This window comes from Benincasa hispida, chromosome 3 (genome assembly GCF_027475165.1).
Source record: "Benincasa hispida cultivar pf3 chromosome 3, pf3_genome.v1.1, whole genome shotgun sequence".
Lineage (NCBI taxonomy): Eukaryota > Viridiplantae > Streptophyta > Magnoliopsida > Cucurbitales > Cucurbitaceae > Benincasa > Benincasa hispida.
Window position 1 is genome coordinate 22,242,993 of NC_143480.1, and position 24,934 is coordinate 22,267,926.

The 24,934-nt window shown below is 30.9% G+C and overlaps 3 protein-coding genes and 1 long non-coding RNA gene across 6 annotated transcripts; 3 read left to right on the top strand and 1 right to left on the bottom strand.

Annotated features, from left to right (window-relative positions):
* The first annotated feature begins 2,716 nt into the window (after nucleotides 1-2,716).
* LOC120074565 (uncharacterized protein At2g23090) lies at nucleotides 2,717-4,565 on the top strand. The gene is made up of 3 exons (XM_090312467.1): nucleotides 2,717-2,916; nucleotides 3,189-3,225; nucleotides 4,220-4,565. Exons 1-3 carry the CDS (start codon nucleotides 2,840-2,842, stop codon nucleotides 4,337-4,339), a joined length of 234 nt encoding a protein of 77 aa, XP_090168593.1. The 5' UTR covers nucleotides 2,717-2,839; the 3' UTR covers nucleotides 4,340-4,565.
* A 5,304-nt stretch (nucleotides 4,566-9,869) lies between these two features.
* On the top strand, nucleotides 9,870-11,611 carry LOC120073999 (uncharacterized). Of its 3 annotated transcripts, XR_016528256.1 has the most exons (5): nucleotides 9,870-10,604; nucleotides 10,713-10,771; nucleotides 10,868-10,925; nucleotides 11,007-11,273; nucleotides 11,383-11,611. It is a non-coding gene; the product is annotated as an uncharacterized LOC120073999 (long non-coding RNA). The 3 variants fall into 3 exon arrangements; XR_005480859.2 differs by having other exon boundaries at nucleotides 9,873-10,604; nucleotides 10,700-10,771; nucleotides 11,007-11,611; XR_005480861.2 differs by having other exon boundaries at nucleotides 9,874-10,604; nucleotides 11,007-11,611.
* A 4,327-nt stretch (nucleotides 11,612-15,938) lies between these two features.
* LOC120073325 (uncharacterized protein At2g23090) lies at nucleotides 15,939-17,510 on the top strand. The gene is made up of 3 exons (XM_090312468.1): nucleotides 15,939-16,125; nucleotides 16,379-16,415; nucleotides 17,172-17,510. Exons 1-3 carry the CDS (start codon nucleotides 16,049-16,051, stop codon nucleotides 17,289-17,291), a joined length of 234 nt encoding a protein of 77 aa, XP_090168594.1. The 5' UTR covers nucleotides 15,939-16,048; the 3' UTR covers nucleotides 17,292-17,510.
* Nucleotides 17,511-17,849: 339 nt separating this feature from the next.
* Nucleotides 17,850-24,297, bottom strand: LOC120073324 (casein kinase II subunit alpha-2). Its single transcript, XM_039026096.2, has 10 exons — nucleotides 23,707-24,297; nucleotides 23,169-23,298; nucleotides 22,779-22,973; nucleotides 22,209-22,366; nucleotides 21,226-21,316; nucleotides 21,058-21,123; nucleotides 20,862-20,944; nucleotides 20,431-20,494; nucleotides 19,906-19,974; nucleotides 17,850-18,190 (listed from the first exon to the last, which is right to left on the bottom strand). The coding sequence occupies exons 1-10, from the start codon at nucleotides 23,994-23,996 to the stop codon at nucleotides 18,131-18,133; spliced, it is 1,206 nt and encodes a 401-aa protein (XP_038882024.1). The 5' UTR covers nucleotides 23,997-24,297; the 3' UTR covers nucleotides 17,850-18,130.
* Between the last annotated feature and the right edge of the window lie 637 nt (nucleotides 24,298-24,934).

Sequence of the window (24,934 nt, forward strand, 5' to 3'; positions counted from 1 at the left end):
CTTACTAAAATTAGGAAAACATTTTTCCTTTTATCTCATGGTTACCATGAAACCACCAATAACCTCCCATTTAATTGGTTATTAGAGAAAAAAAAGATAATTATCCAATAATTAATATTATTATAAATATAAATGATAACCAACTTATCATACTATATTTATTACCTATAGTTTTAACATTTCATCTCATGAAACATACAAACCATAGCTCTTTGTCTATTTTATGGCACTTAATGTAAATCTCATTTACATTAATCCTCCACTTGATGTATCTCATACACCATACCGATGATATCATATATAATCGAATTACCTCTTGTCAATTTGAACATTTCAAATCAACACCAAGAATTAATCCTCAACTTGAATCCATTTAGCTACCAAGGGGACCTTATGAACCTGTAGCTCGAAGCTCCAACGGCACGTGAATAATTGACTAAACTCTTTAGTCACGAGATCCACCATTCGTTAACTGTCAGGCACTCCACTAAAGATCAACAGCTGAAATTGGACTGCTTAAGTGTGTAAAGAAACTATTTTGACTTTAACTCAAGATTTCAAATCGTTTGACCCGAGGTATCCCTTAACATGAAATAAATAAATAAATAATAATAATAGAAAAAAAAACATGAGAAGACATAAAAGTTCAAATGTGAAAGCGTTTCTAGTTCCTTTGGCACTGTCACTAATTCTTCTTGTCAGTCACCCGAGTATCCTTGCCCTTACCTGAAAAATATATAAAGATAAAGATTGAGTATAAAATACTCAGTAAGTGATCCCATTACCGGGATCAGGCTATGCATCCACAAGCAGAGAATGTTGGGCCCGTGGCTCAAACAACTACAACTGTTTCAAATAATGAAAAGAAACTAAAGGACGTACTGTCTTGCCTTGACTCGCATGTCTAGTGGCTTGATGGCACATCGTCAAACATGGAAAAAGAAACATGAACATGAACCTGTCGATTCACGCATGTCTAGCGACCCGAAAGTACACTGTCAAACATGGAAAAAGAAACACGAACGTGAACCTGTCGATTCACGCATGTTTAGCGGTCCGAAGGCACACTGTCAAACATGGAAAAGTAACATGAACGTGAACCTGTCGATTCACGCATGTCTAGCTGCCTGAAGGCTCACCGTTAAACATGAAACTAGACTCATCAGTTTTCTGAAATAAAACATGCATCAAGGTGAGACGGTAAACTGCCCTATTAATCTAATCATGCATCACATACATAATTTCAGTACTGTTTCCGCCGCACAGATCATAACATAACATGGAAGTTCAAACATGCTCATAATACTCATAACTGTCATGCAACAAGTATATCACAAAGACAAAATCATGCTTCTAAAGTCCATTAATTAACTTTGTAAATCTAATCTAGGCCACCTGGCACAAAGGCACCGGTAATAGTACCACTTACCTCGTGTCATAAGTCCAAGAGCAGTACAAGAAATCAATCACGAACGATGACTTGAATTAGCGTTCCTAACACAGAAACACAACCTTCAACCTCGACCCCAAAACTCAAATTTTAAAACTTTTAGGCACAACTCCAAAGTGTACACAACCTAATCCATAATCCCCCATAAAACTTACCCAAATTCACGCTTAAGGTACTGGACAACTTGCTTAAGTACCCAAAATCCTAGACTTAGAAGCCAAAACGTCAAGGCTAATGTTAGTTCGAAATCGAGAATTAATGGACATTAGAGACATCCCAACAATAAATCCAACAAAAAAAAAATCTCACTAAAAATCCAAGAAACGACGGTCGGTCGAAAAACGTGGACCAAAACTGGCGGCTCGAAAACTCAGACCGACGCGGATGAATGGAAACGAGAAGAGATGGCTAATGGTGGCGCGTCGGGCCAAGTCACTCAAATCCGAGCAAGGAACGCGCGGCGAAGCTGAGGACCCTGACGGCGTGCGACAACAACACTCGACGAGGTAATGACCAACGACAAAGTCGAGGACTTCGACGGGTGGTGGAGTTGAGGACTCCGACAGCAACGCGTCTAGAAGAAATGGACTGACAATGTGCGACTAGCGAGCTCTCAGGGGACGACGACTCCGACTTGAGTGGCAGCCAGGGTTTCCTTCGGGGGAGGGCTTCACTTTTCTTTTCTTTTTCTTTTTTTTTCTCCCTACTTATGCCAATATATAATATTTAACCCTTTTTCCTTTTCCCTTTTAAATTCCAAATCCCACATCCCTTTTTCAAAATATTTTAAATCTTCCAACAAAACAAATTGAATTAATTCCATAAATAATCAAATCTCCATTTGCAAGCCCAAAGTCCAAAATTTCAAATAATTAAATTGTATTTTAACTTAGTCAAATACTTAAATCTCAAATTCTGATTTATCCAAATAGTTCAACATAAATTAAAGTTTAATTACACGATAAATTAAAACTTAATTACAAAATATGTATTTATACTTTATAAAGGTCGTGAGCTAATCTTCTAGGTATATTGAACCTATAATGGAAAAAAGAATCAATAAATAAATAAAAAGAGGGAAAAAAAAAAAAAGAGAACTTGCTATGAAAAAGCTCGCTTTATTCTCCTCCCCACGGTTCAAATCAAAGTCCGGTTTATAACCTCTGTAAAAAAGAAAAAGGAAATCCCGTAGTATAATCTCATTGGTCCGTGACCTTCATGCGGGTGATTATATCAATGTGTACATGACAGCTCTAGCGATAAGATGAACAAACCGCATTGTATTATTTGCGCCTTGCTTCCGAGCTCCGACCCCTTCCAAGCGAAGGCGATCTCTTATTCGAATTAGGGTTTCAGATTATTGAGGTTCTCTTAGGGTTCCTCGTAATAATGGGAGGGGGGAACGGGCAGAAATCGAAGATGGCTCGCGAGAAGAACATGGAGAAGCTGAAAGCTTCTAAGGGCGAGTTTTCTCTCTCTAATTCTTCGCCTTTATTTGTCGACAGTTCTTTATTTTTTTGTTGGATTACTTTTCTTTGATCTCTGAGTGGATTTCTACCTAATCAAATTGACGGCCATGTTAGGGTGAAATTGTTCTAATTGTTTATCCTTCCAACAATAAGAATGTTTAATATTGTTTTGGGATTCGTGGGGGAGGGGGCGTAGCTGCCGAGTTGATTATTTTCGTTCGTTTGTCGATTCAGATTTTTAAGATTTTCTTTGTTCTATTATCAGGAAGTCAGCTCGAAGCAAACAAGAAAGCAATGTCTATTCAGGTATGTTGTCTTGACGATGTTTGATGCTAATTTATATGAAGATAGCTGAATTAGTTACCATATTGATTTCAATTTATTTGTCCATGTTCATCTTTGTTGTGTTTATGAGAATTGTTTCTTCTTTCTACCGCTTGTGCTTTAGATTCTAGTTTATGCTGTACATTTTGATGTTTTAGAATTGGTTCTTTTCTTTTTTTTTTTTTTTTTCTTTTTTAGCCACATTTCAATATATTGAATTTCACATTCAATAGATAAGTTTTTTTAATTTGATAGTATGGGCACCTTACATACGAATAGAATGCTGGTGTTCAATTTCTAAGTAAATCTTTCAGTTCTCTTCAGGAACTTACCAGTAGTATTATGGACTATGGAGTTCATATCTGTATCGTTAAGTTAGGAAGACCTTGCGGATGACCATAGCCTGCAGTTACTAGTTAAAAGTCTTGATGTTGGACTTTGAATTACACTCTCAATATGAGTTTTTTTCGATTAGATAGTATGGGCACCTTACATGCAAATGGAATGCTGGTGTCCAATTACTCAGTAAATCTTTCAGTCTTCTTCAGGAACTTACTGTAAGTTTTACGAACTATGGAGTTCATATCTGTATCCTTAAGTAAGTTAGGAAGGCCTTGCTGATGGCCATAGCCTGCAGTTAGTGTGATGGTTTGGGAGCATCTAGAACTTTATTAAGTTTAAAGTCTTGACGTCGTACGTATTTGGGGTGATGACTTGCTTCAAATGCTCAGGCTGCGATAGTGAAATAACTTGTGGTGCCACCGTAATTCATATATCCTGATTTTAGAAATAGCGTTTTGTCTGTGTCTTTTGTCATGCTTGATTCCACATCTATTCTAGGATGCTCGTGGGTGTCTTTTTTACATGCTTGTCAATTGGTGAATTTCCTAATGAAACAGGTTGTTTGAGATTTAAGTTATGCTTACTTTAGGTTCCATTGATATGTTTTAAGCATTTTCTATGAAACTGAATGCAGTGCAAGGTATGCATGCAAACCTTTATCTGCACCACAACAGAGGTCAAATGCAGGGAACATGCCGAGGCAAAGCACCCAAAATCTGATGTCTATACTTGTTTCCCACATCTTAAAAAATGAAAGAATAAACAAGAAACAGTGTCAAGGCACGCACTGGTAGGCAACCTCCTTGCTTTATTGTTTAGCTCTGAATCTTCGCCTTTTCAACTCTGTAGAAGGATGCATGATTTCTGGACATGAACTGTGTTTGCACGCTAGTTGGTGTGTTTATTTATGGTCTGGCTCCTTGTGTATCACAAAATTAGCTTTGGATTAATATATTAGTGGTATATTTTCCATGGTCTTATTTAATTGGCGTATTATAACTAATTGTTCGGTGGTTTGCTCGACATTCTTTTAGCGAATTTACATGTTAGTTCTAGTATCTTATTTGCAAAGATTGCATTTTACAAACTTACTGAGATTATTTTTTACATGGTCAATATGGTAGTATATATCCTTTCGTTGCGGTAAACAAAATTTGTTTTCTTATTTAACATCTCTTAAAATTCATGAATCTATCAAATATGAACGATAAAAAATACCTACTAGACATACTTACTAGAAGAAAGGTGAGATCAATTACACACTTCATTAAACACATTTCAAAGTTATTAGAACTCTTGGAAGTTTAGACTTGCAATTTGGCCAATATAATGGTCTTGAAATGACAAATTATGAAAAATTTGGCAGTAGTTTAAGAGTATTGAAAGCAGCAGCATACATGATTTAGAATATGCACGTAACATATTGTTTCTCCAGAACAAGAATACGCTGGTAGAGAGCTATCATCCATTATCAAAACAAGAAAAGTGACTTCAAAAATAATATCGAAGTGCCTTTTAGCTTCAGTTTCTTAAACTATATGATACAGGGCAGCTCATATTTTTGTAGTAACGCTAACACTTAAAACATCCCAATGCCAAGCGATATCGCACTTCCCGCATAATGTAGATACTACTGTGTTCGCATGCTGCTATTTTCAGCAGTCCTCACTTGGGAGAAATATGGATATGCCTGCAACATATACGGGCAAACTATTAACATCACTGAATATGCTAGGTAATTATTCAAATGTCGAGCCTTGAGTCTAAAAGCCTGGTGAATTATTTATGTAATGAAGTTTGTTTTTGTTTTTGTTTTTTTTTTAATAATAAAAAGTTGAATTAAAGCTGGGGAAATCTCCGGAAACAGATCAGCAAATTACATTTTACTCTAGTTTGGAATGAAACAACACAATATTAGAAATCCAAAGAAAAATGCAATTCCTGTAAACAATACAAGAAACATCGGGAGTTCAAATCGTATGTACGTTGCTTAAAACTAGAAAATGATCCACATCTCTTTCTCTATATATATCCTTCCAAATAAATTTATTTATTTTACTAATAAGTAAAGAAATGGGATTAAAAAGGAATAAGAAGTATTTAATCTCTAATGGCCTGAGTTCATGGAAATAAGAGGCATGAATGAGAAATGATATTCTATTACTAACTTGAGAATGAGAATGCATTACATATTCCCATCCATGGAGTTTTTCATAACCACTCAAATATATGGATTTTATCCATTTCCAATGGCTTTTCTCTTTCTCTTACTTTTATCATTTTATTTGTTTTTCTTCTTTGTTGGCATTGGTTAATTTATTTAATTTTTATAACTATGTTTAAATTAAATTTATAATTGACAAATGTACTTAATTTGATTAATAATAATGCTAATATAATAATTTATTCTATTATGAATTAATATGAAAAACCATAATCTTTTTAAAAAATATGAATAACCATAATTACGTTTGCTTAAATTCCTTTTTATTGATAATATATATTAACATCATAAATTATTTATTAAAATTATTAATTAATCTTTAAAAAATATTAATTAATTAAATAATAATAAAATAAGTTAATTTTTTTCAATTAAACAATCTTGTACACTTATGCTTCTAGATTAATCTATAATCATAGTTATTTTTTAAAAATTAAGAATATTGTTTAATGACTTCAAATCAATTAGTTTATATCAACTTCTTTATATATATAAGACTTATAATTGACATTAAACAAAACTCTTCAATTAACAAAACTACAAAAAAAAATATATTTAAATTAACTATCAATATTTTTTTAATAAAAATTGATAATATAAATGTGCAATAAAAAAATTTAATTGATATATATTAAGTTAGAGAGTGAGCGGATAAATTTAGTTAAATTTTAATGGCTTAAAATTGATTTAATAACTTAACGTAATAAAATAAATTAACAAACTAAAAATAATTGTTGAAATTAACTTTTATTAATTTTATATTTTAGAATTGCATAAAAAAAAGTATAATACAGTCATCTTATTCTCATTTTCATACATAACAAACACAGTCATCTTTGATTCAAGACATCTAATTCTCAGATATCCTATTCTTAGGCATTGTTTATTCTCAAACATCTACAAAAACTTAATCCAAGCCGCTCGTAAGGGGCAATGGGACAAGAAGCTAGTTATTATAGTCTTAGGATATTATAGTTGGATTATAATAATTTGTATTTGGGATGTTGATTATTTTAGTTCGGATTAATAGCATATGTTTAAGGTGTAAACTATTTCCTTCTCAAACTAAAATAGTTTACCGTTTTCGTCCAAATAACTCTTACTCGCCTAAATCCAATGCATCAAAGATTTTCAAGCAAGCTATAGATAGCAGGAAAATATAATCAACAAGCTCTTAATTAGCAAAATTGATGGGGAAAAAACTATTCTAAGACGATAATATTTAGCCATTGCTATAATAAATACTATTTTGTATTTCCCAATTAGCTACAGTCAATACTATTTCAAAAACTCCTATTTGCTATAGTATTTACTGTTTTATATTCATCATTCTTTTTATTCGTTGCTATAGTGTTTACTATTTCCTTCTCAAACTAAAATAGTTTATACCTCAAACACATACTATCATAACCAAAACTAAAATAATCTACATTCAAAACACAAATTATTATAATCTAACTATAATAACTTAGAACTACAACAATCAATTTTTTGCCCCAAACGACACCTAACTAACTTTTAAAATTTATACTTTTATATAACAGAGTCCATAAAATATAATATTTGATTAATGAATATTAAAATAAATATAATGTTTCGTACAAGTTTTCATTGTTGGGCTTGAGAAGAAGCAGCAGGACGTACTCAAATTATTATTATTCAACTCTATATTAAAGTTTTATCACGTTCATTGGCCGCAAAAAGGCAACTAAAAACGACAGGGAACCGATAAATGACAAATTCAATGCATTCACCCAAAAGACACCATATAAAACTACCTTCTTCCATGTCTATCTCTCTCCTAAAAACAACCAAAAATGCCGTAAGAAAAATATAAAATGAAATTTAGGTGTCACCGACAATCACCAATCTTTGGATATGGTAAACGGTCGATTCTAATGAATAATTTCTTTATTATTATCGTTTTTTTAAAGAGTAACTTCTTTTTTTGTTTTTCTTTTTTAGCATACTTAAAATAGATGAAATCTTTAATAAAGACAACGACCTTCCAATTATCTCTGTAAAAATCTTTATAATTTTGTTTTTGATTTCATCCTAAAAGGTCTCATGCCATTAGCCTATTAAAGATAATTGTTCTTCCTTATAAACCCACGATCGTCCATTTATTTAACCGACATAGAATTTTGATCATATTCTCATCCAATAATCTCAGACTCCGAAATTGATAAATGATAGTTCATGAACTACGAAAAAATTCTGACTTTTTACTTCAAATCTTTATTTCTATTCATTAGTTAATTTCCCTTCAAGAAAAAGAAGTACCAACCAAACACAGTAAAATTTATAAACTTGTTGCTCTACACAATCCAAATAGACATGCTACACTACAAAAATTTAAGATTTTAAAATATTAAACCATATGAAGGGACTGCTTTAAACAATATATAAATTTTGTTTTATGTTTTTAGATTCACTAACTCAATATTTGACAAATTTGTTTTAATACTATTTTTTAATTTATGTGATTCAAATAGTGAAAACTTGAAAACAACATTTTTATATTTTGAGTCTATTTAGATTTTGAACTTTAAAAATTTCAAATGTAGAATTACTTTAGGAAAGACAAATAAGTTTAATTTTATAAATATAATATTTTATGTTATCAATCCTTTTCATTTTTTAAATTAAAATATGAATAATATAAACTATAAATCGTACTATAATTATAAGATGATGAGTATGCAAAATTCATAACATAAATCAGGTTCATAAAATAATTCAATATAATTGAGATTTAAGGTAATATTTAGTTGATAATTATAATAGTTTTTGGTGAACAGTTATTTAAGTTGGAATCCAATTTCAAAATATACAATAAAATATGTATTTAAAAAATATGAAAAGCAATTATGTTTTTCGCTGAATATCTTATTTTCATATTTTTGTTTTTCCATCACTAACTAAATGCACCGTTAGGTATGTACTCGCATAATTTTGAAAATTCAAATTTTCATCTCATAGTTTTTACATTGAAAATACTTTACCACTGATATGAACCTAGTTTAATTGGCACGTTTGAATTGTCACCTCATGTATGGTTGTTGAATAATAATAATAATAAGAAGAAGAAGCCTTGTCCTCCGGGAAAAAAAAGAACTCTTCATTTGGTTTGGTCCAACGAATGATCCAAATGGAAGGTAGAGTGGTCCATGTTTATTTGCCTAAATATTTAAATCTAAAATTATATCTGAATGTTTTTCAATTAGTTAAATGATTTTTTTTTTTTTTTTTAAAAAGAAGGTTAAATAATTCAAAATACCATGAGCTTTATAGTAAATTAATTCATTTCACTTATGTCCTTAAGGCTTTCAGGGCTCTTAATTACCTTTATCGGTGGTTCCAAAAATTACTTTTGATTTTTTTTTTTTTTTTTTTTTTTTTAAATATCAAGATAGAAGTTGACATGATGACTAATGTGTATTAAAAGATTGACATGATATTATTTGCAATATCATTTACATAAAATTACTTGGTGGTTGAAGAAAATTATGTTAATGATTTTAATGATATCTTTTAAGATAAAATAAGTGATAACAATGATTTGATCTTCTATATAATTTTTTTAAAAATAATATATTTATCACACCACAGGCAATCGTAACAAAATTTTCATGAGTCAGATCAAGCACTACTATAAAATCTACATTATTTGACATTTGTAATTTTTAATTACTTGACATTTATGTAGAAAAAAACGTCAAGTAATGATCTTTTAAGAAAGAAAATGTCAAGTAAAAGGGTTAGAAAAGTAGAGATTGACGAAATATTTGGATATTTTCACGCGAACCATTACTTGACACGTTTTTCGTGTCAAGTAATATAAAGCCTTTCTTGATACGTTTTTCGTGTAAGTATAAGAAACTCTTACTTGACATATTTTTCATGTCAAGTAAAATATAAAAAGCAATATTTTTTTAATCTTTATTATTTATTTCCCTCTCTCCCCATTTTCATTTCCCTTTCAAATTTGGTTTTCCTTCTACCAAAATTATCAAATAAAATATAAAAAATAATTAACTTATTATTTCAAATAAATAAAAACAATTATCAAATTAGAAAATCCCTTTATTCTCTCTCTCACGCTGCAACCCCCTCCCCCCTCCTGATAACTCTCTCTCCCTCTAACCGTCTATTGCCACCGATTTCAACCATCACTTCAACGAAACGATCCTCCTCTGTACCGATTTCGTCTCCTTCTCGTAACCCATCCCTCCTCTGTGCCGCACCTCCAAGGAACGACCGACTGCGAGCACCGTTAGAGCTTCCATGTGCACCCATCGCTGCCGATCTCTCCATTTCCGTCTGATCTTTCTCTTTCAGATCACTCGTTGTATGGTTTTGTCTTACCGTCGCCCAATCTCAGACCTGCCGTCGGCATCATTGCTTTCCAGAATCGGCATTTTGGGTAAGTTTTTGGTGTCTTGTATGGGTTTTCTTGGCGAATCTTAAATACCTACCAGATTTGAGCCAGATGCCATCGGATCCACGCCAGATGCCCACCCGTCAACCACCGTACAAGACCCACCGGTTATTCCTCCACCGAATTCGCACCAGTCACCTAGCCTAGCCTCGCACCAAATCTGGTCAGTCCTCGCGTTGAATTCGGTCAGTTCTCCACCAACAACTATCAGTCCTCCACCGAATTCGTCGTACAGCCACGCTGCCTCTAAGAGCTTCTTATAGTTTTATAAGTGTTCTTGTTCCTCTTTTATTTTTCTTTTCAGATAAGTTAGTCGAGGCTTGAATGAAGCATTGATTTGAGCAAACACTTCGAGTAAGTGTTTTGGATGTATTGAAATGAATTTGTGATTTGGGTTATAATGTAGCATCTTCTATAATGATTTGCTTGTTTGAATGTTTGATGATGAGATTGATTTTGAAGTGTTGGAAGGAGTTGAGTTGCTGTCTAATAGGTTTGAGACCGATATTGGCAAGGTTTTGGTAAGTTTGGAGCTTAGTGTTAATAGTTCATTGTTACCCGTTGAAGTATTGGTTTAATAATTGAGTTATTTTCAATTTTTGATGTTCAATTCAAAGATTTCAAGGGACTGGAGCCACTTTCTAAAAAGTTAATGATGTTTGAACGTTTTGATAGGTATTAAAGCCTTGAAACTCTTTTGGTTACATAGTTGCTGAAATTTGGATATTGTAACTATTATTATTGAACTTTTCGTAGGTTGGATTGCTTTGTTGTAGTTTTGAAGCGACATTCAAATCAAGCCACACTTTGGGTAATCTATTTGAAGTTAATCGATTATTTTGGTGAATGAAAATTTGAAGACTTGGGCTTCCAATATTATGTAGTTTTGAATGAAATTTTGTAGATAAGATTGGATTACTTTGTTGTAGGTTTGAACGACATTTTGTAGATAAGATTGAGCTTCCAATATTCTCTATTTTTTATTGCTTGTAGATGAGATAAGTTGTGAAAGTTGGGCGAAAGGTATCTGCATTCTTCTATTTTAAATTTTAGCATATGCTTGATTTGTTGATAATCTTCTTCCTCTTTATTATATTTTCTCAAATCTCTCCCATCTTCCTTTGTTTTGTAGTGAAAGGTAATTGTTCCTCTTGAGACTGGATATGGTCAAAAGAGAATGAATGAAATCCCAATAAATCCTTAACTTTAGGTTGTAGATATTTTTTAAGTCTCGAGTATGATATTTTTCCATTGCATAAAGTAAGCAAATCATGTACATTTTTCCTTGTGCGTGACTTTTTGTCATTGTTATATCTTAACACTTATTTTTATATTTTTAAATTTGATGTTATCGCTCTTTATTCTATTTTTTCGGTTGACTTGCTTAAATATAGCTTGCCTGACCCTTAGGTCTCGATCTTTAGACTTCAAAACTCAAAGTATAGATTAAATAATGTGCTTTGTTGAGCAATTACTTTTAAACAATTGCTCACTTTTGTGTTTGTTGAAAGTTGAGTTTTATATACAAAAGCAATAGTTGAGATTTTATTTCGTGTATGTAATTTGTGAAAGAGAAATATTGTTGTAATTTGTGAGGAGTGTTCATATGAAAGGTCATAGTTGAACATATGAAATTTTTAGTGAATATATTGAGTTGATAGATCTTAAATGTATAATTTTTATTTAGTTGATGTAATTGTATTGTTAGAATACAAGGCAGAAAATGAGAATATTAATTAAGACATTTAATTTGAAAAAAAAAAAAAGACATATACTTAACAAATAACAAACATCAAGAGTTATTATATATGATATGTAATCAAGACATACCACCAATGTCAAGTGTATTATATTTCTTGACACGAAAATTGTATCAAGAAATATTTGTCTTGACGTTTTTTCGGAGTCAAGTTATCATACTATACTTGACAGCCGAATATTCGATGCTTTTATAAGCGTCAGGTATACCTTTTACTTAACCTTAGAAAAACATCAAGTAATCTAATTTTTGTAGTAGTGACTTAACATGAACGATATATTTGATTTTCTATATAATTATAAATAATATTAGATGATACACCTTCTAAAGTTTTATACCGCTATATCAATTTCATCTTTTTATTAAAAAAATAAAAAAAAAAAGATATATATTTTTGTTGGAATCATTTCTAAGCCTAAGAACTTTGAACAAATATTTGAAAGAGTAAAAACAGATACATAGTTGAACCTACCTCAAAGTTATAAATATTTTGTATAATTTACCTATTTAAAGTGTGAGGTATCGTATAATTTACCTCAGACCACTCTTGTTACTCTTGTTAATAGTATAAATATTTTGATTTTCACCATATTTACTCTTGAGCTATTAATCTCGATGTCTTATTACCATAGTTTAAATTTTCAATTGAAATCTCGAAAATCAGTAGGAGAAAAATTTTGGTCGAAAATTTTCAAAAATTCTATCTTAAACTTGAATTTATGTGAGTTATCTGATCCTCTCATTTTCTCCCAAACTCTATCTACTTCGAGAATTTTTTTTTCTTTTCCATTATATTGTGTTATGTTTAATGTCATGGTTTTATATCTTTCTTATATTCAATGTTATAATTTTATATTCTTATTATTTTATATTATGTTAAGTTTAATATTATGATTTTTCATTTTTGTATCCACACTATTTTATGATAAATCATTTATAATTATTTTATATCCAAATATTTCACATTCTTTAACTTTTAAATAATTTTCAGTATTTGATACTATTTTATAATTATTTTTCTATTTCTTTTTTAAATTTGTGTTCTCGTATCAACATTTAAACAAATATTTTACAACATACATCTAAATATTGTCTTATTTGAAATGATAATTTAAAATGGTTGTATTTAATTCAGTCTCAATCAAAGTTTCATTAAGTAATTATATAAATTTTCATAAAGTTTCCAAACATTTCCATCGATATCGATATGTACATAAAATCGGGATTTTGATATTTAGAACCTTACTTATTTTACTCATCTAGACTAACAGAGTGGATATCACACTATATTAAAGGGGACAATAAGGGGAGAATTTTTCTTTTTCCTTTTTGTCCTAACAATTAGTTACATTTCCTATTTTATCCCAATTATTTTCTTCGGTTAAAACCTTTTATGAATCAAATTCTTTCATCAAAGCATCCTTTTGCAGAGAGATTTCATCTCTTCTGACAACCACCCTAACCTTTTTTTTATTATTAGTATTATTATTTAAGTATTTTCAAAATTTTATTTTTGTTAGTTGTTCATAAGTATCAATTTCTAAATTATTAGAGATTGAAATGAGACCAAAGTGCACAAAACTCTAAAATTTATGTCAGCATTGATAGGACGGAATGAAAATTCCAAAATGAAAAATTAAAGTCGAATTTAAAAACGATAATTTCAAGTTAATTTTTTGATCTATTTTATTCAATACGTTTTGGTGAAAATGTTAATGGTAGTGGAATTTTTTCTTTGTTTAACGAATTTTTGTAACTTATGTTTTATAGGTGTTGAGATGGCAACGGATCTACGACATTGTTAATGTTTTAGAAAATGTTGAACAATGAACTGATTATTGTTGTTTTTGTTTTATGCATATTTTTGTATTTTTAGTTTAGCAGTTTTCATTTGATTTTTTTGGGAATAGTTTTCATTTGATTTTTTTTTTTTTTTTTTTTTTGGTAGAAAGACAACGAATCAATATAATTGGATATGATTTTCTGACATTTCCTAGGCATAACTATAAGGTATCTGCATCGATTTGTTAAGATTCATGTTTCGTTATTTTTTTTAATATATTCCAATATGTAAAAAGGCCTATAAGGGAAAATTTTAATTTTGTATATTTGTCCTTTTATTTTTAGTAAATTTCTATGTTACCATTTGCCGACAAAATAAGTTTCCTCAAGTGTAGGTGTCTATCCAAAGGACAATAGATGTGACTTTTCTAAATTTCAGTTCACAAAATATATTTATATATTTCAAAATTAAAGTTTTATGTCGATTAGGTGTAAATGGTGCTAGTGGAAGGCAGCTCTTCAAGTGGATCTATTTGATGAGCATCAATTAATTCAAATGATGTCAATGAGATGTGAATATTTTGAGGGTTGTGGTTATACATCTAACAAATGCTTCCTTTCACGTTGATTAGAAATGCTTATATAAAAGAAAAAAAATGAAAGTGTTTGATCATGTTCTTAGATAAAAGAAATTTCATATAATTAAAATTTAGAAAAGAAGCACAAGATCTTTTTAAGAGACAAGTTTAAAAGTAAATAAAGTAAGATTTATATATTAAAAAATTCTGAAGACTTAAATTATAAACACATGTAATTAAGAATCTTTAATTTTTACTAAAATTTGAATAAAGAATTCAAAACATTTGAAAAAAAGTTGAGATTATTGGATATTCCAAAGAAATGATGAGTTTTCAAATTAAAACTTTATTTTTATTGCATTGGTCTTTTTTTAATTTAATTATAATAATCTTAATCTTTCAAATTATAATGTATTAATTTTTTTTCATAAATTTTATGGAGAATGAAACAAACTTCAAATAAAAGTTAAACATCTTTTAGCTGTTGGAAATTAAAACTATAAGATTTTACAGGATTACATAGAAGAATATTTATCATACTATTTAATTATTACTTTTTCATAAAATTCTCTTTTGAGTCATTCTCTTCAAATAATGGCAACTATTCAAATAATTGCTAATTAAAAAAAAAAAATGGTTAGTATGGTACCATATAAAACGATTTGTTTTGAAAAAAAGCAATAATATGAAAATGTGAAAAATAAAAATGGTTCCATTTTCTAACACTTAAAAGTTTATGGTAATTAAAAAAAATAATGATTTATTTATTACATGCTATTCATTATATTTTAGTTTTTTTAATAAAGACTACGAGATTTCATTTGCATGTGCACGCATTTCTCAACTAATTTCATAAAATCAATTATATGTTGGTCAACTTATATATTTAGTTGATCTCTAAACTTTCAAAATTATATATTTTTTTAATAAAAATCTCTAAACTTTCAAATTTGTATTTAACATGTACTAAAATAAGTTTGTATTTAAATAAACTATTAAACTTTAAAAAGTAACTAATAAGTTTTTCAAAACTTCAATTGTGTCTAATAGATTCAAAATATTTAAAATCTAAAAAATGAATTGAAATATTATACATAAAATTAAGTTGGATGTTTAAGACCCAAACTTTTAATTTAGTTTTTGGTAAGTCTGAGAGTTTTAAAAAGACTAATCAAATATGAAGTTAAAATTAAACCAGACATAAAATTGAGAGTTAATACATATAAAATACTTTTCTAAATTTAGGAATCAAATAGATACAAATTCAATCATCTATTATTTATTTATACTTAATAAAGGTGGTGAGCTAATCTTCTACGTATGAACCTATAATGGAAAAAAGAATCAATAAATAAATAAATAAAAAGAGAGAAAAAAAAAGAGAACTTGTGATAAAAAAAGCTTTATTCTCCTCTCCACGGTTCAAATCAAAGTCCGGTTTATAACCTCTGTAAAAAAGAAAAAGGAAATCCCGTAGTATAAACTCATTGGTTTGTGACCTTTATGCCGGTGATTATATCAAAGTGTACATGACAGCTCTAGTTGTAAGATGAACAAACCGCATTGTATTATTTTATTTGCGCTTTGCTTCCGAGCTCCGACCCCTTCCAAGCGAAGGCGATCTCTTATTCGAATTAGGGTTTCAGATTATTGAGGTTCTCTCAGGGTTCCTCGTAATAATGGGAGGGGGGAACGGGCAGAAATCGAAGATGGCTCGCGAGAAGAACATGGAGAAGCTGAAAGCTTCTAAGGGCGAGTTTTCTCTCTCTAATTCTTCGCCTTTATTTGTCGACAGTTCTTTATTTTTTTTGTTGGATTACTTTTCTTTGATCTCTGAGTGGATTTCTAGCTAATCAAATTGACGGCCATGTTAGGGTGAAATTGTTCTAATTGTTTATCCCCCCAACAATAAGAATGTTTAATATTGTTTTGGGATTCGTGGGGGAGGGGGCGTAGCTGCTGAGTCGATTCAGATTTTGAAGATTTTTTTTTGTTCTATTATCAGGAAGTCAGCTCGAAGCAAACAAGAAAGCAATGTCTATTCAGGTATGTTGTCTTGACGATGTTTGATGCTAATTTATATGAAGATAGCTGAATTAGTTACTATATTGGTTTCAATTTATTTGTCCATGTCCATCTTTGTTGTGTTTATGAGAATTGTTTCTCCTTTCTACCGCTTGTGCTTTAGATTCTAGTTTATGCGGTACATTTTGATGTTTTAGAATTGGTTCTTTCTTTTTGTCTTTTTTAGCCACAATTCAATATATTGAATTTCACATTCAATAGATAAGTTTTTTGAATTAGATAATATGGGCACCTTACATACGAATAGAATTCTGGTGTCCAATTTCTAAGTAAATCTTTCAGTTCTCTTCAGGAACTTACCATTAGTTTTACGGGCTATGGAGTTCATATCTGTATCCTTATCTAAGTTAGGAAGGCCTTGCTGATGGCCATAGTCTGCAGTTAGTGTGATGGTTTTGGGAGCATCTAGAACTTTATCAAGTTTAAAGTCTTGATGTCGTATGTATTTGGGGTCTTGCTTCAAATGCTCGGGCTGCGATAGTGAAATAACTTGTGGTGCCACCGTAATTCATATGTCCTGATTTTAGAAATAACGTTTTGTTCTGCGTCTTTTGTCATGCTTGATTCCACATCTATTCTAGGATGCATTTGGGTGTCTTGTTTACATGCTTGTCAATTGGTGAATTTCCTAATGAAACAGGTTGTTTGAGTTTCAAGTTTTGCTTACATTAGATTCCATTGATATGTTTTAAGCATTTTCTATGAAACTGAATGCAGTGCAAGGTATGCATGCAAACCTTTATCTGCACCACAACAGAGGTCAAATGCAGGGAACATGCTGAGGCAAAGCACCCAAAATCTGATGTCTATACTTGTTTCCCACATCTTAAAAAATGAAAGAACAAACAAGAAACAGTGTCAAGGCACGCTCTGGTAGCCAACCTCCTTGCTTTATTGTTTAGCTCTGAATCTTCGCCTTTTCAACTCTGTAGAAGGATGCATGATTTCTGGACATGAACTGTGTTTGCACGCTAGTTGGTGTGTTTATTTATGGTCTGGCTTCTCGTGTATCACAAAATTAGCTTTGGATTAATATATTAGTGGTATTATAACTAATTGTTCGGTGGTTTGCTCCACATTCTTTTGGCGAATTTACATGTTAGTTCTAGTATCTTATTTGCAAAGATTGCATTTTACGAACTTACTGAGATTATTTTTCACATGGTGAATATGGTAGTATATACTCTATTCATTGCGGTAAACAAAATTTGCTTTCATTTAATATCTCTTAAAATTCATGAATCTGTCAAATAAGAACGATGAAAAATCCCTACTAGACATATAATCGAAAGGTGAGATCAATTACACACTTCACTAAACACATTTCAAAGTTATTAGAACTCCTGGAAGTTTAAACTTGCAATTTGGCCAATATAATGGTCTTGAAATGACAAATTATGAAGAATTTGGCAGTAGTTTAAGTATTGAAAGCAGCAGCATACATGATTTAGAATATGCACGTAACGTATTGTTTCTCCAGAACAAGAATACGCTGGTAGAGAGCTATCATCCATTATCAAAACAAGAAAAGTGACTTCAAAAATAATATCGAAGTCCTTTTTAGCTTCAGTTTCTTAAACTATAATACAGGCAGCTCATATTTCTGTAGTAACGCTAACACTTAAAACATCCCAAAGCCAACCGATATCACACTTTAGCTTTTCAGCATGTAAATACTACTGTGTTCGCATCCTGCTATTTTCAGCAGCCCTCACTTGGGAGAAATATGGATGTGCCTGCAACATATACGGACAAACTATTAACATCACTGAATATGCTACGGTAAATGTCGAGCCTTGAGTCTAAATGCCTGGTGAATTATTTATGTAATGAAGATTATTTTTTTAAAAAAATAAAAAATAAAAAATAAAAATTTGAATTAAAGATAGGGAAATCTCGGAAAACAGATCAGCAAATTACATTTTACTCTAGTTTGGAATGAAACAACACAATATTAGAATCCTCGAATCCGCTGAGTTACAGCTGTATTCAAAGAAAAATGCAATTCCTATAAACAATACAAGAAACACCGGGAGTGCAAATCGTATGTACCTTGCTTAAAACTAGAAAATGATCCATCTCTCTCTCTATATATCCTTCCAAATAAATTTATTTATTTTACTAATAAGAAAAGGAATGGGATTAAAAAGGAACAAGAAGTATTTAATCTCTAATGGCCCGTTTGGTTCATGGGAATAAAAGAGTCAGGAATGAGAAATGATATTCTATCACCATGTTTGGTACAAGTTTTTAACATCGAGAATGACAATGAATTTCTTATTCCCATCCATAGAAGTTTTTCATAACCACTCAAATATATGAGTTTTCTCCATTTCCAACGATTTTTCTCTCTCTTACTTTTTTATCTTTTCATTTTATTTGTTTTTCATCTTTATTGATATTGGTTAATTTATTTAATTTTTATAAATATGTTTAGATTAAGTTTATAATTGACATATATAATTAATTTTATTAATAATATAATATAATAATTTATGAACTAATATGAAAAACCATATTTTTTTTTTAAAAAAATATGAATAACCATAATTATGTTTGCTTAAATTCCTTTTTATTGATAATATATATTAACATCATAAATCATTTATTAAAATTATTAATTAATCTTTAAAAAAATATTAATTAATTAACTAATAATAAAATAAGTTAATTTTTTTCAATTAAACAATCTTGTACATTTATACTTCTAGATTAATCTATAATTGTCGTAATTTTTTTAGAAATTAAAAACAATGTTTGATGACTTAGAATCAATAAATAAAACTACAAAAAGAAAGTATTTAAATTAACTACCAATATTTTTTTAATAAAAATTGATAATATAAATGTGCAATAAGAAATTTAATTGATTATAAATATATTAAACTAGAGAGTGAGGGATAAATTTAGTTAAATTTTAATGACTTAAAATTGATTTAATAACTTAATGTAATAACATAAATTAACAAACAAAAATTAATTATTGAAATCAATTTTTATTATTTTATAGATTGCATAAAAAAAAGTATAATACATTCCCAGACATCTTATTTTCATTTCTATACATAACCAAACAAATCATTCTTGATTCTCAGACATCTTATTCCCAAATATCCTATTCTTAGTTATCCTTTCTAGACATATACAAAACTTTAATTCAAATAGTTCCTAAGGGGCAATCGGACAAGGAGTAGGTTATTATAGTTGGATTATAGTAGTTTGCATTTGGAGTGTAGATTATTTAGTTTGGATTATAATAATATGTGTTTGAAGTGTAAACTATTTCATTTTCAAACTAAAATAGTTTACCATTTTCGTCCAAATAACCTTTACTCCCTAAATCCAATGCATCAAAGATTTTCAAGCAAGCTATAGATAGCAGGAAATTATAATCAACAAGCTCTTCATTAGCAAATTTGACGGGGAAAAGTTCAAATAAGAGTTCACATACCATGGCTTCTCTTGCCGTAAGCCTGTCCTGGTGATCATATCGAAGAAGCTTATCGAGAAAATCAATAGCCTATATTAAGGAAGTGACAACTCTATGTTAGAAAAATATTGAACATTTGAAAGGACATTTCTTTGTCCTTTGAAATATTTAAGAATGTTCCATTCTTTTCAACTCAAAGATTTATCATTCTCTTTTATTGGAAATACTCATTCATTTAATATGGAAAAAGAAAAAGATTATATGTCAGGGAGATAACATGACGTAAAAGCTTTAATTTAAGCACTATGGTTGAAAAGAAACCAAAGGTTTTTGAAGACGGACATTGCTTTTGGCTAAATTGGTTCGAGTCAGCACATTTCGAAGCCTCTCTTTAGTGTTCTATCTCCAAATACTTGATGATTTTTCTTTACAAGGTATTAACGTAAATTAGAATGTCAGTTTTCTTTTTTTGGAAAAAAAAAGAGCATATAATGATAAACTGGTGACGCATATGCCATACTTTCAAATAACCAAAAGATAGATTACCTCGGGAGAAACAAGATGTTGGTTGTCTGCATTGATAAATTTAGACCACGGTTTCCTGCTGTGCCTGCAGATGCAAATGTACAAAGATTTAGTAATATATATCTCCACTATTATTTTTTAAAACAAGCATGGGAGACCAAGCCAATAAATATACACACGGCTTGATTGATCTTAACTGAACTTATTCGACTCTAAAAACTCAAAGAATATTAAAATCTTAGCTAGGCATCTGGATTACAACTTGTCCCTTCAACTTCTAAATGCCCATTAGTTTAATCCATCATTCAAATACAACTTATTCTACAAGAAAATTGATCATATCTTGGAACAAAAGGCTTCTCTGTGCTAAATTAGAAGTGTTTTTTTTTTTTTTTTTTAAATTCACACAAATGATTCCTTCTCCACAAGATCGTATCAAATTTTAAGCACACCTCCCAACAAGTGCATCAAGTTGAGGATCAAGCTCTAGATGATACTTGTTCAAATATGCATTCAACTCATCTGTCCCAAGAACCTGAAATTGCATCCGAAACCATTAGTTATATTCTTTATTCAGATCCTATTTATTATCAAAGACCAAAAGACTGAAAAAATAATTGTCATTTTCACCAACTTTAAGTACTTCACCTTGGCAATTTTTACAAGCTGGTCATGATTGTCGTGGCCATAAAAGAAAGGTTCCTTGCGAAAAATCTACAAGAGAACAAACATGGAAACACTTGCTCAAGCACAAATCATGGGCTTCATAAATTCATGGTTTTCAAAGTTCAACATCTTTAGAAAAAAAATTCTCACCATTCCAGCAAACATGCAACCGAGGCTCCACATGTCCAAAGAATAATCATAATCTTGCAAATCAACCAACAATTCAGGACCTTTAAAGTATCTGAGAAAATAGATATAAATTTCATTAACTGACAAAATAACTTATACCTAAATGGATGCAGAGAAACTGAAAGACATTCTTCATAAACCTCAAATAAAATGGCAACATAGCTTTTCATTTATTTATTTATTTATTTTTAAAATAAGAAAGCATGCTTTCGTTAGAAAAAGTGAAAAGATGCATAGGGTCATATAAATAAATAAATAGAAAAGCCCGACAGAATGGAATGCCCCCAACCAAACAAGATATACAAAAAGGGAGGTCCAAACTAAAAGGACCAAGACCTAGAGGATAGTTGCAAAAAACTTCAGTCACCAATGGCCAAAGGGAAGCATTAAAATAAACCTATGATGGAAACGGGTGTTTTTCAAGCTAAAAGGACCAAGACCTAGAGGATAGTTGCAAAAAACTTCAGTCACCAATGGCCAAAGGGAAGCATTAAAATAAACCTATGATGGAAACGGGTGTTTTTCAAGCATTCAACTAAATCTATGATGGAAAAACATCAATAGTGTTTTTAGGCATTAACATAAATGATTAAGCTCCTGAGCCAGAACAACCAAAATATTCCATTAAAGTCTTAAACAACCTTATAATTAGGGGTCAAAAACAACTTAATGACTCAGAAACCTAATCAGACAAAGTACAAAGTATTTGGGTTATAAAGTTCTAAGTTGGTTTACGTTGATCCATGGGTATTTTAAATTAGATTGGATTAAAATGAACTAAATTTATGAATGAAAAATTGCTCGTTCTGTCAAAGATGATATCAGTTAATAAAATAAATGATTCCTTGGTTCTGTACCATTTCTAATATTTTCTTTTAACACCGAGTCCAACAATGATTAACTGCCAATGACAAAATTCAAAATCTAACTTCAATGGATGTTACCTTGATGCTACACGAACATTATATTCCTTGCCAGGATGATAAAATTCAGCAAGGCCCCAGTCAATCAAGCGAAGTTTTCGCAACTCATGGTCAATCATAACATTGTGAGGTTTGACATCCCTGTGCATTATCCCTTGAGAATGGCAATAATCCAATGCCTGTATTCAAGACATGGCTGCATCATATACTGAGAAGAGCTATACAAAGAGGTGAAGACCTAATATTTCAGACCCCCACACTGCTCTTATGAAACAAAGGAAGGGCTATAACAAAGTAATGATTTGGACTAATACCACCAACGGTAGTAAGTTAAAGATAAACAACCAATGAGCTTAATTGAACCATAACCCTCGTCAAAGAGCAATAACCTTCATAGAATTTATTCAATTTCTTTTAAATAATAATAACCTGTACCCATGCCCAGCTAGTTCCTGACCCCAAAAAGATTATTCAAACGTCTAAAACATACACAAGTTATAATTTCTAATGATTGCACCACTAGAGGTTGAAGGAAGAAAAGGAGAACTGACATACAAACATACATTTCCATGAAGCATGCTGTATGCTTACCTTCAAAAGCTCATATATGTAGTAGCGTATATCATAATCAGTCAGTGTTGGATAAAGTACTTTGAAATCCGTGCTGTTCACATACTCAAAAATCAAGCTTGGTGTTTTTGAATGTTGATCTCTGACAATGTCAAAAAGCTTGACAATGTTTGGACCCCCACAGAGGTTCTGAAGTATTTTTATCTCTCTCTTTATCTGCGGAAGATCAACTTAATCTTCAAATCTGTAGCTGACATGATCTCATTGAACATATAGGTCTCAAATACAAACTACTAGCATCGAAATAAAGTAATTTTCCACGGCATTGTTGAACACTTTTAATTATCAGACCGACAGAGTGACATTGTCTTTCACATAAACCATTGATAGAGACAACTGAAAGAAACGTACCTTCTTCTTCTTAACAGGCTTAAGGATCTTGATTATGCACCGCTCGTTGTTATTAATATTTATTCCCTCAAATACCTCACTATATTTTCCTCTTCCCACTTTCCGGACAACCTCATAATCGTCTTGATCACTGGGGAAAGGGAGAGAAGAAATCCAGTAAACAAGTCAGAAAAAGGAGCTCACGTATTGAACCAAAAGTTGAAAATACTAATACAACAAAAAATTTCCGTTTGATTGGGAAAGAAGTGTATAAATAAACAAACAAAGTTCTCCAAATTCAGATCCAGTTTTACCAAGTACAGTCTCAACCTCAACGATCCCGACTATACTAGTAGAATAGAAAATGATAGAGAGAAAGAAAGTAAACTACGCACATTCAACTGTCCTAATAATTGTATGAAACCAATTTACTAGCAATTATGTCATAGATCATGCAGTGATGATTTATATACTAAAAAATGGGATATTATCGCAACAACCAAGAGAAGAGACCATCAATCAAGTTGCCACCACCGAAAACTTAGGGTTTGAAACTTACCCCCATTGAACAGCAAGAGATTCGTAATCCCAATAGTCCTTGGGGCGCAGAACATTGACATCTGCATAAACACGGGCTTTAGACATGGGTGGGTAGTTAGAGCTCAACAATCCGATCGGTGTGATCTTATCCTCGTGAACAACACCAGCAGCAGAGTTGAGGAAGCTGCCGTCGGAAGGAGGTGGAAGGGGAGGGGAGCGTAAGGTCGGAGAGTGGGCGACCGGAAGGAGGATGAAAAAGACGGCAGAGACTAAGAAACGGCGGAGGGGCGGGAGGGGAGCATGGTTCATGTGGCGGAGGAGCAGACCATGAGAGAAGGCTTGAGCTCCGCAAAAAACGCGAAGTCCGAACACACAGAAAAGAAAGAGCGCGACGGCTCAAGTGGCTAATGGAGACGTCGTGATAGAATTGAGAATTATTATTGCAGTTTTGACGCAGAAACTTTGGCTTCCATTGCGTGTGTCACTGTGTCACTATCCCCATTTTATTTCCCCTTGATTTTGCAATGTGGAAGAAAAGAGAAGGCAAAGGAAACTTGTCGGGGGAAAAATATTAAATGAAAATCACAAATCACAAAATTTTCAATTTCATAACTAATATAACAGATCATGGGGTTTTTACATTTTTATGTCTAATTAACTTTTTGCTTATTCATTTTTTTTTCAAATATTACCAAATTATCAAACGTGATATTAAAAAATTTAACTCAACAACTCAAAATTGAACATTTTTTAAAATTTAGAGACCATTTGATATAATTAACTAAAATTGTGATTTAACTTAAAATTTTTGTTGGTTTGTTCTTTTAAATTTTCATAGGCTATATATAATGTAAGTATAATAGTTAAAAATATTGTTTTCTGGAAAAAAAAATTGCCATGCAATACATTTCAAATTAATGGAACATATTGGATTTTAATATGATATTTTATTCCAATCCAGGGAAATAGAAAGACTTAAAAGTTTATTTTGAGTTGAAAAAAAAAAGAGCTCCCCATAATTTTTAATATTTTAGAGAATTTCTCATGTTACAACTTACAAGTAACAAAAAAATAAAGCTAAATATCATTTATTTTATCACCTATACCTATGTACTTTTACGATCCTAAATTTAGTTTCTTTACTTTTCAAAGATAGTAAATCTTAAAACTAGTGTTTATTGGTAGTTTAAGAGTTAATTGGTCACCGACAATAATACAACATCTTTGGTTTCGCTGTCTTTTCATGA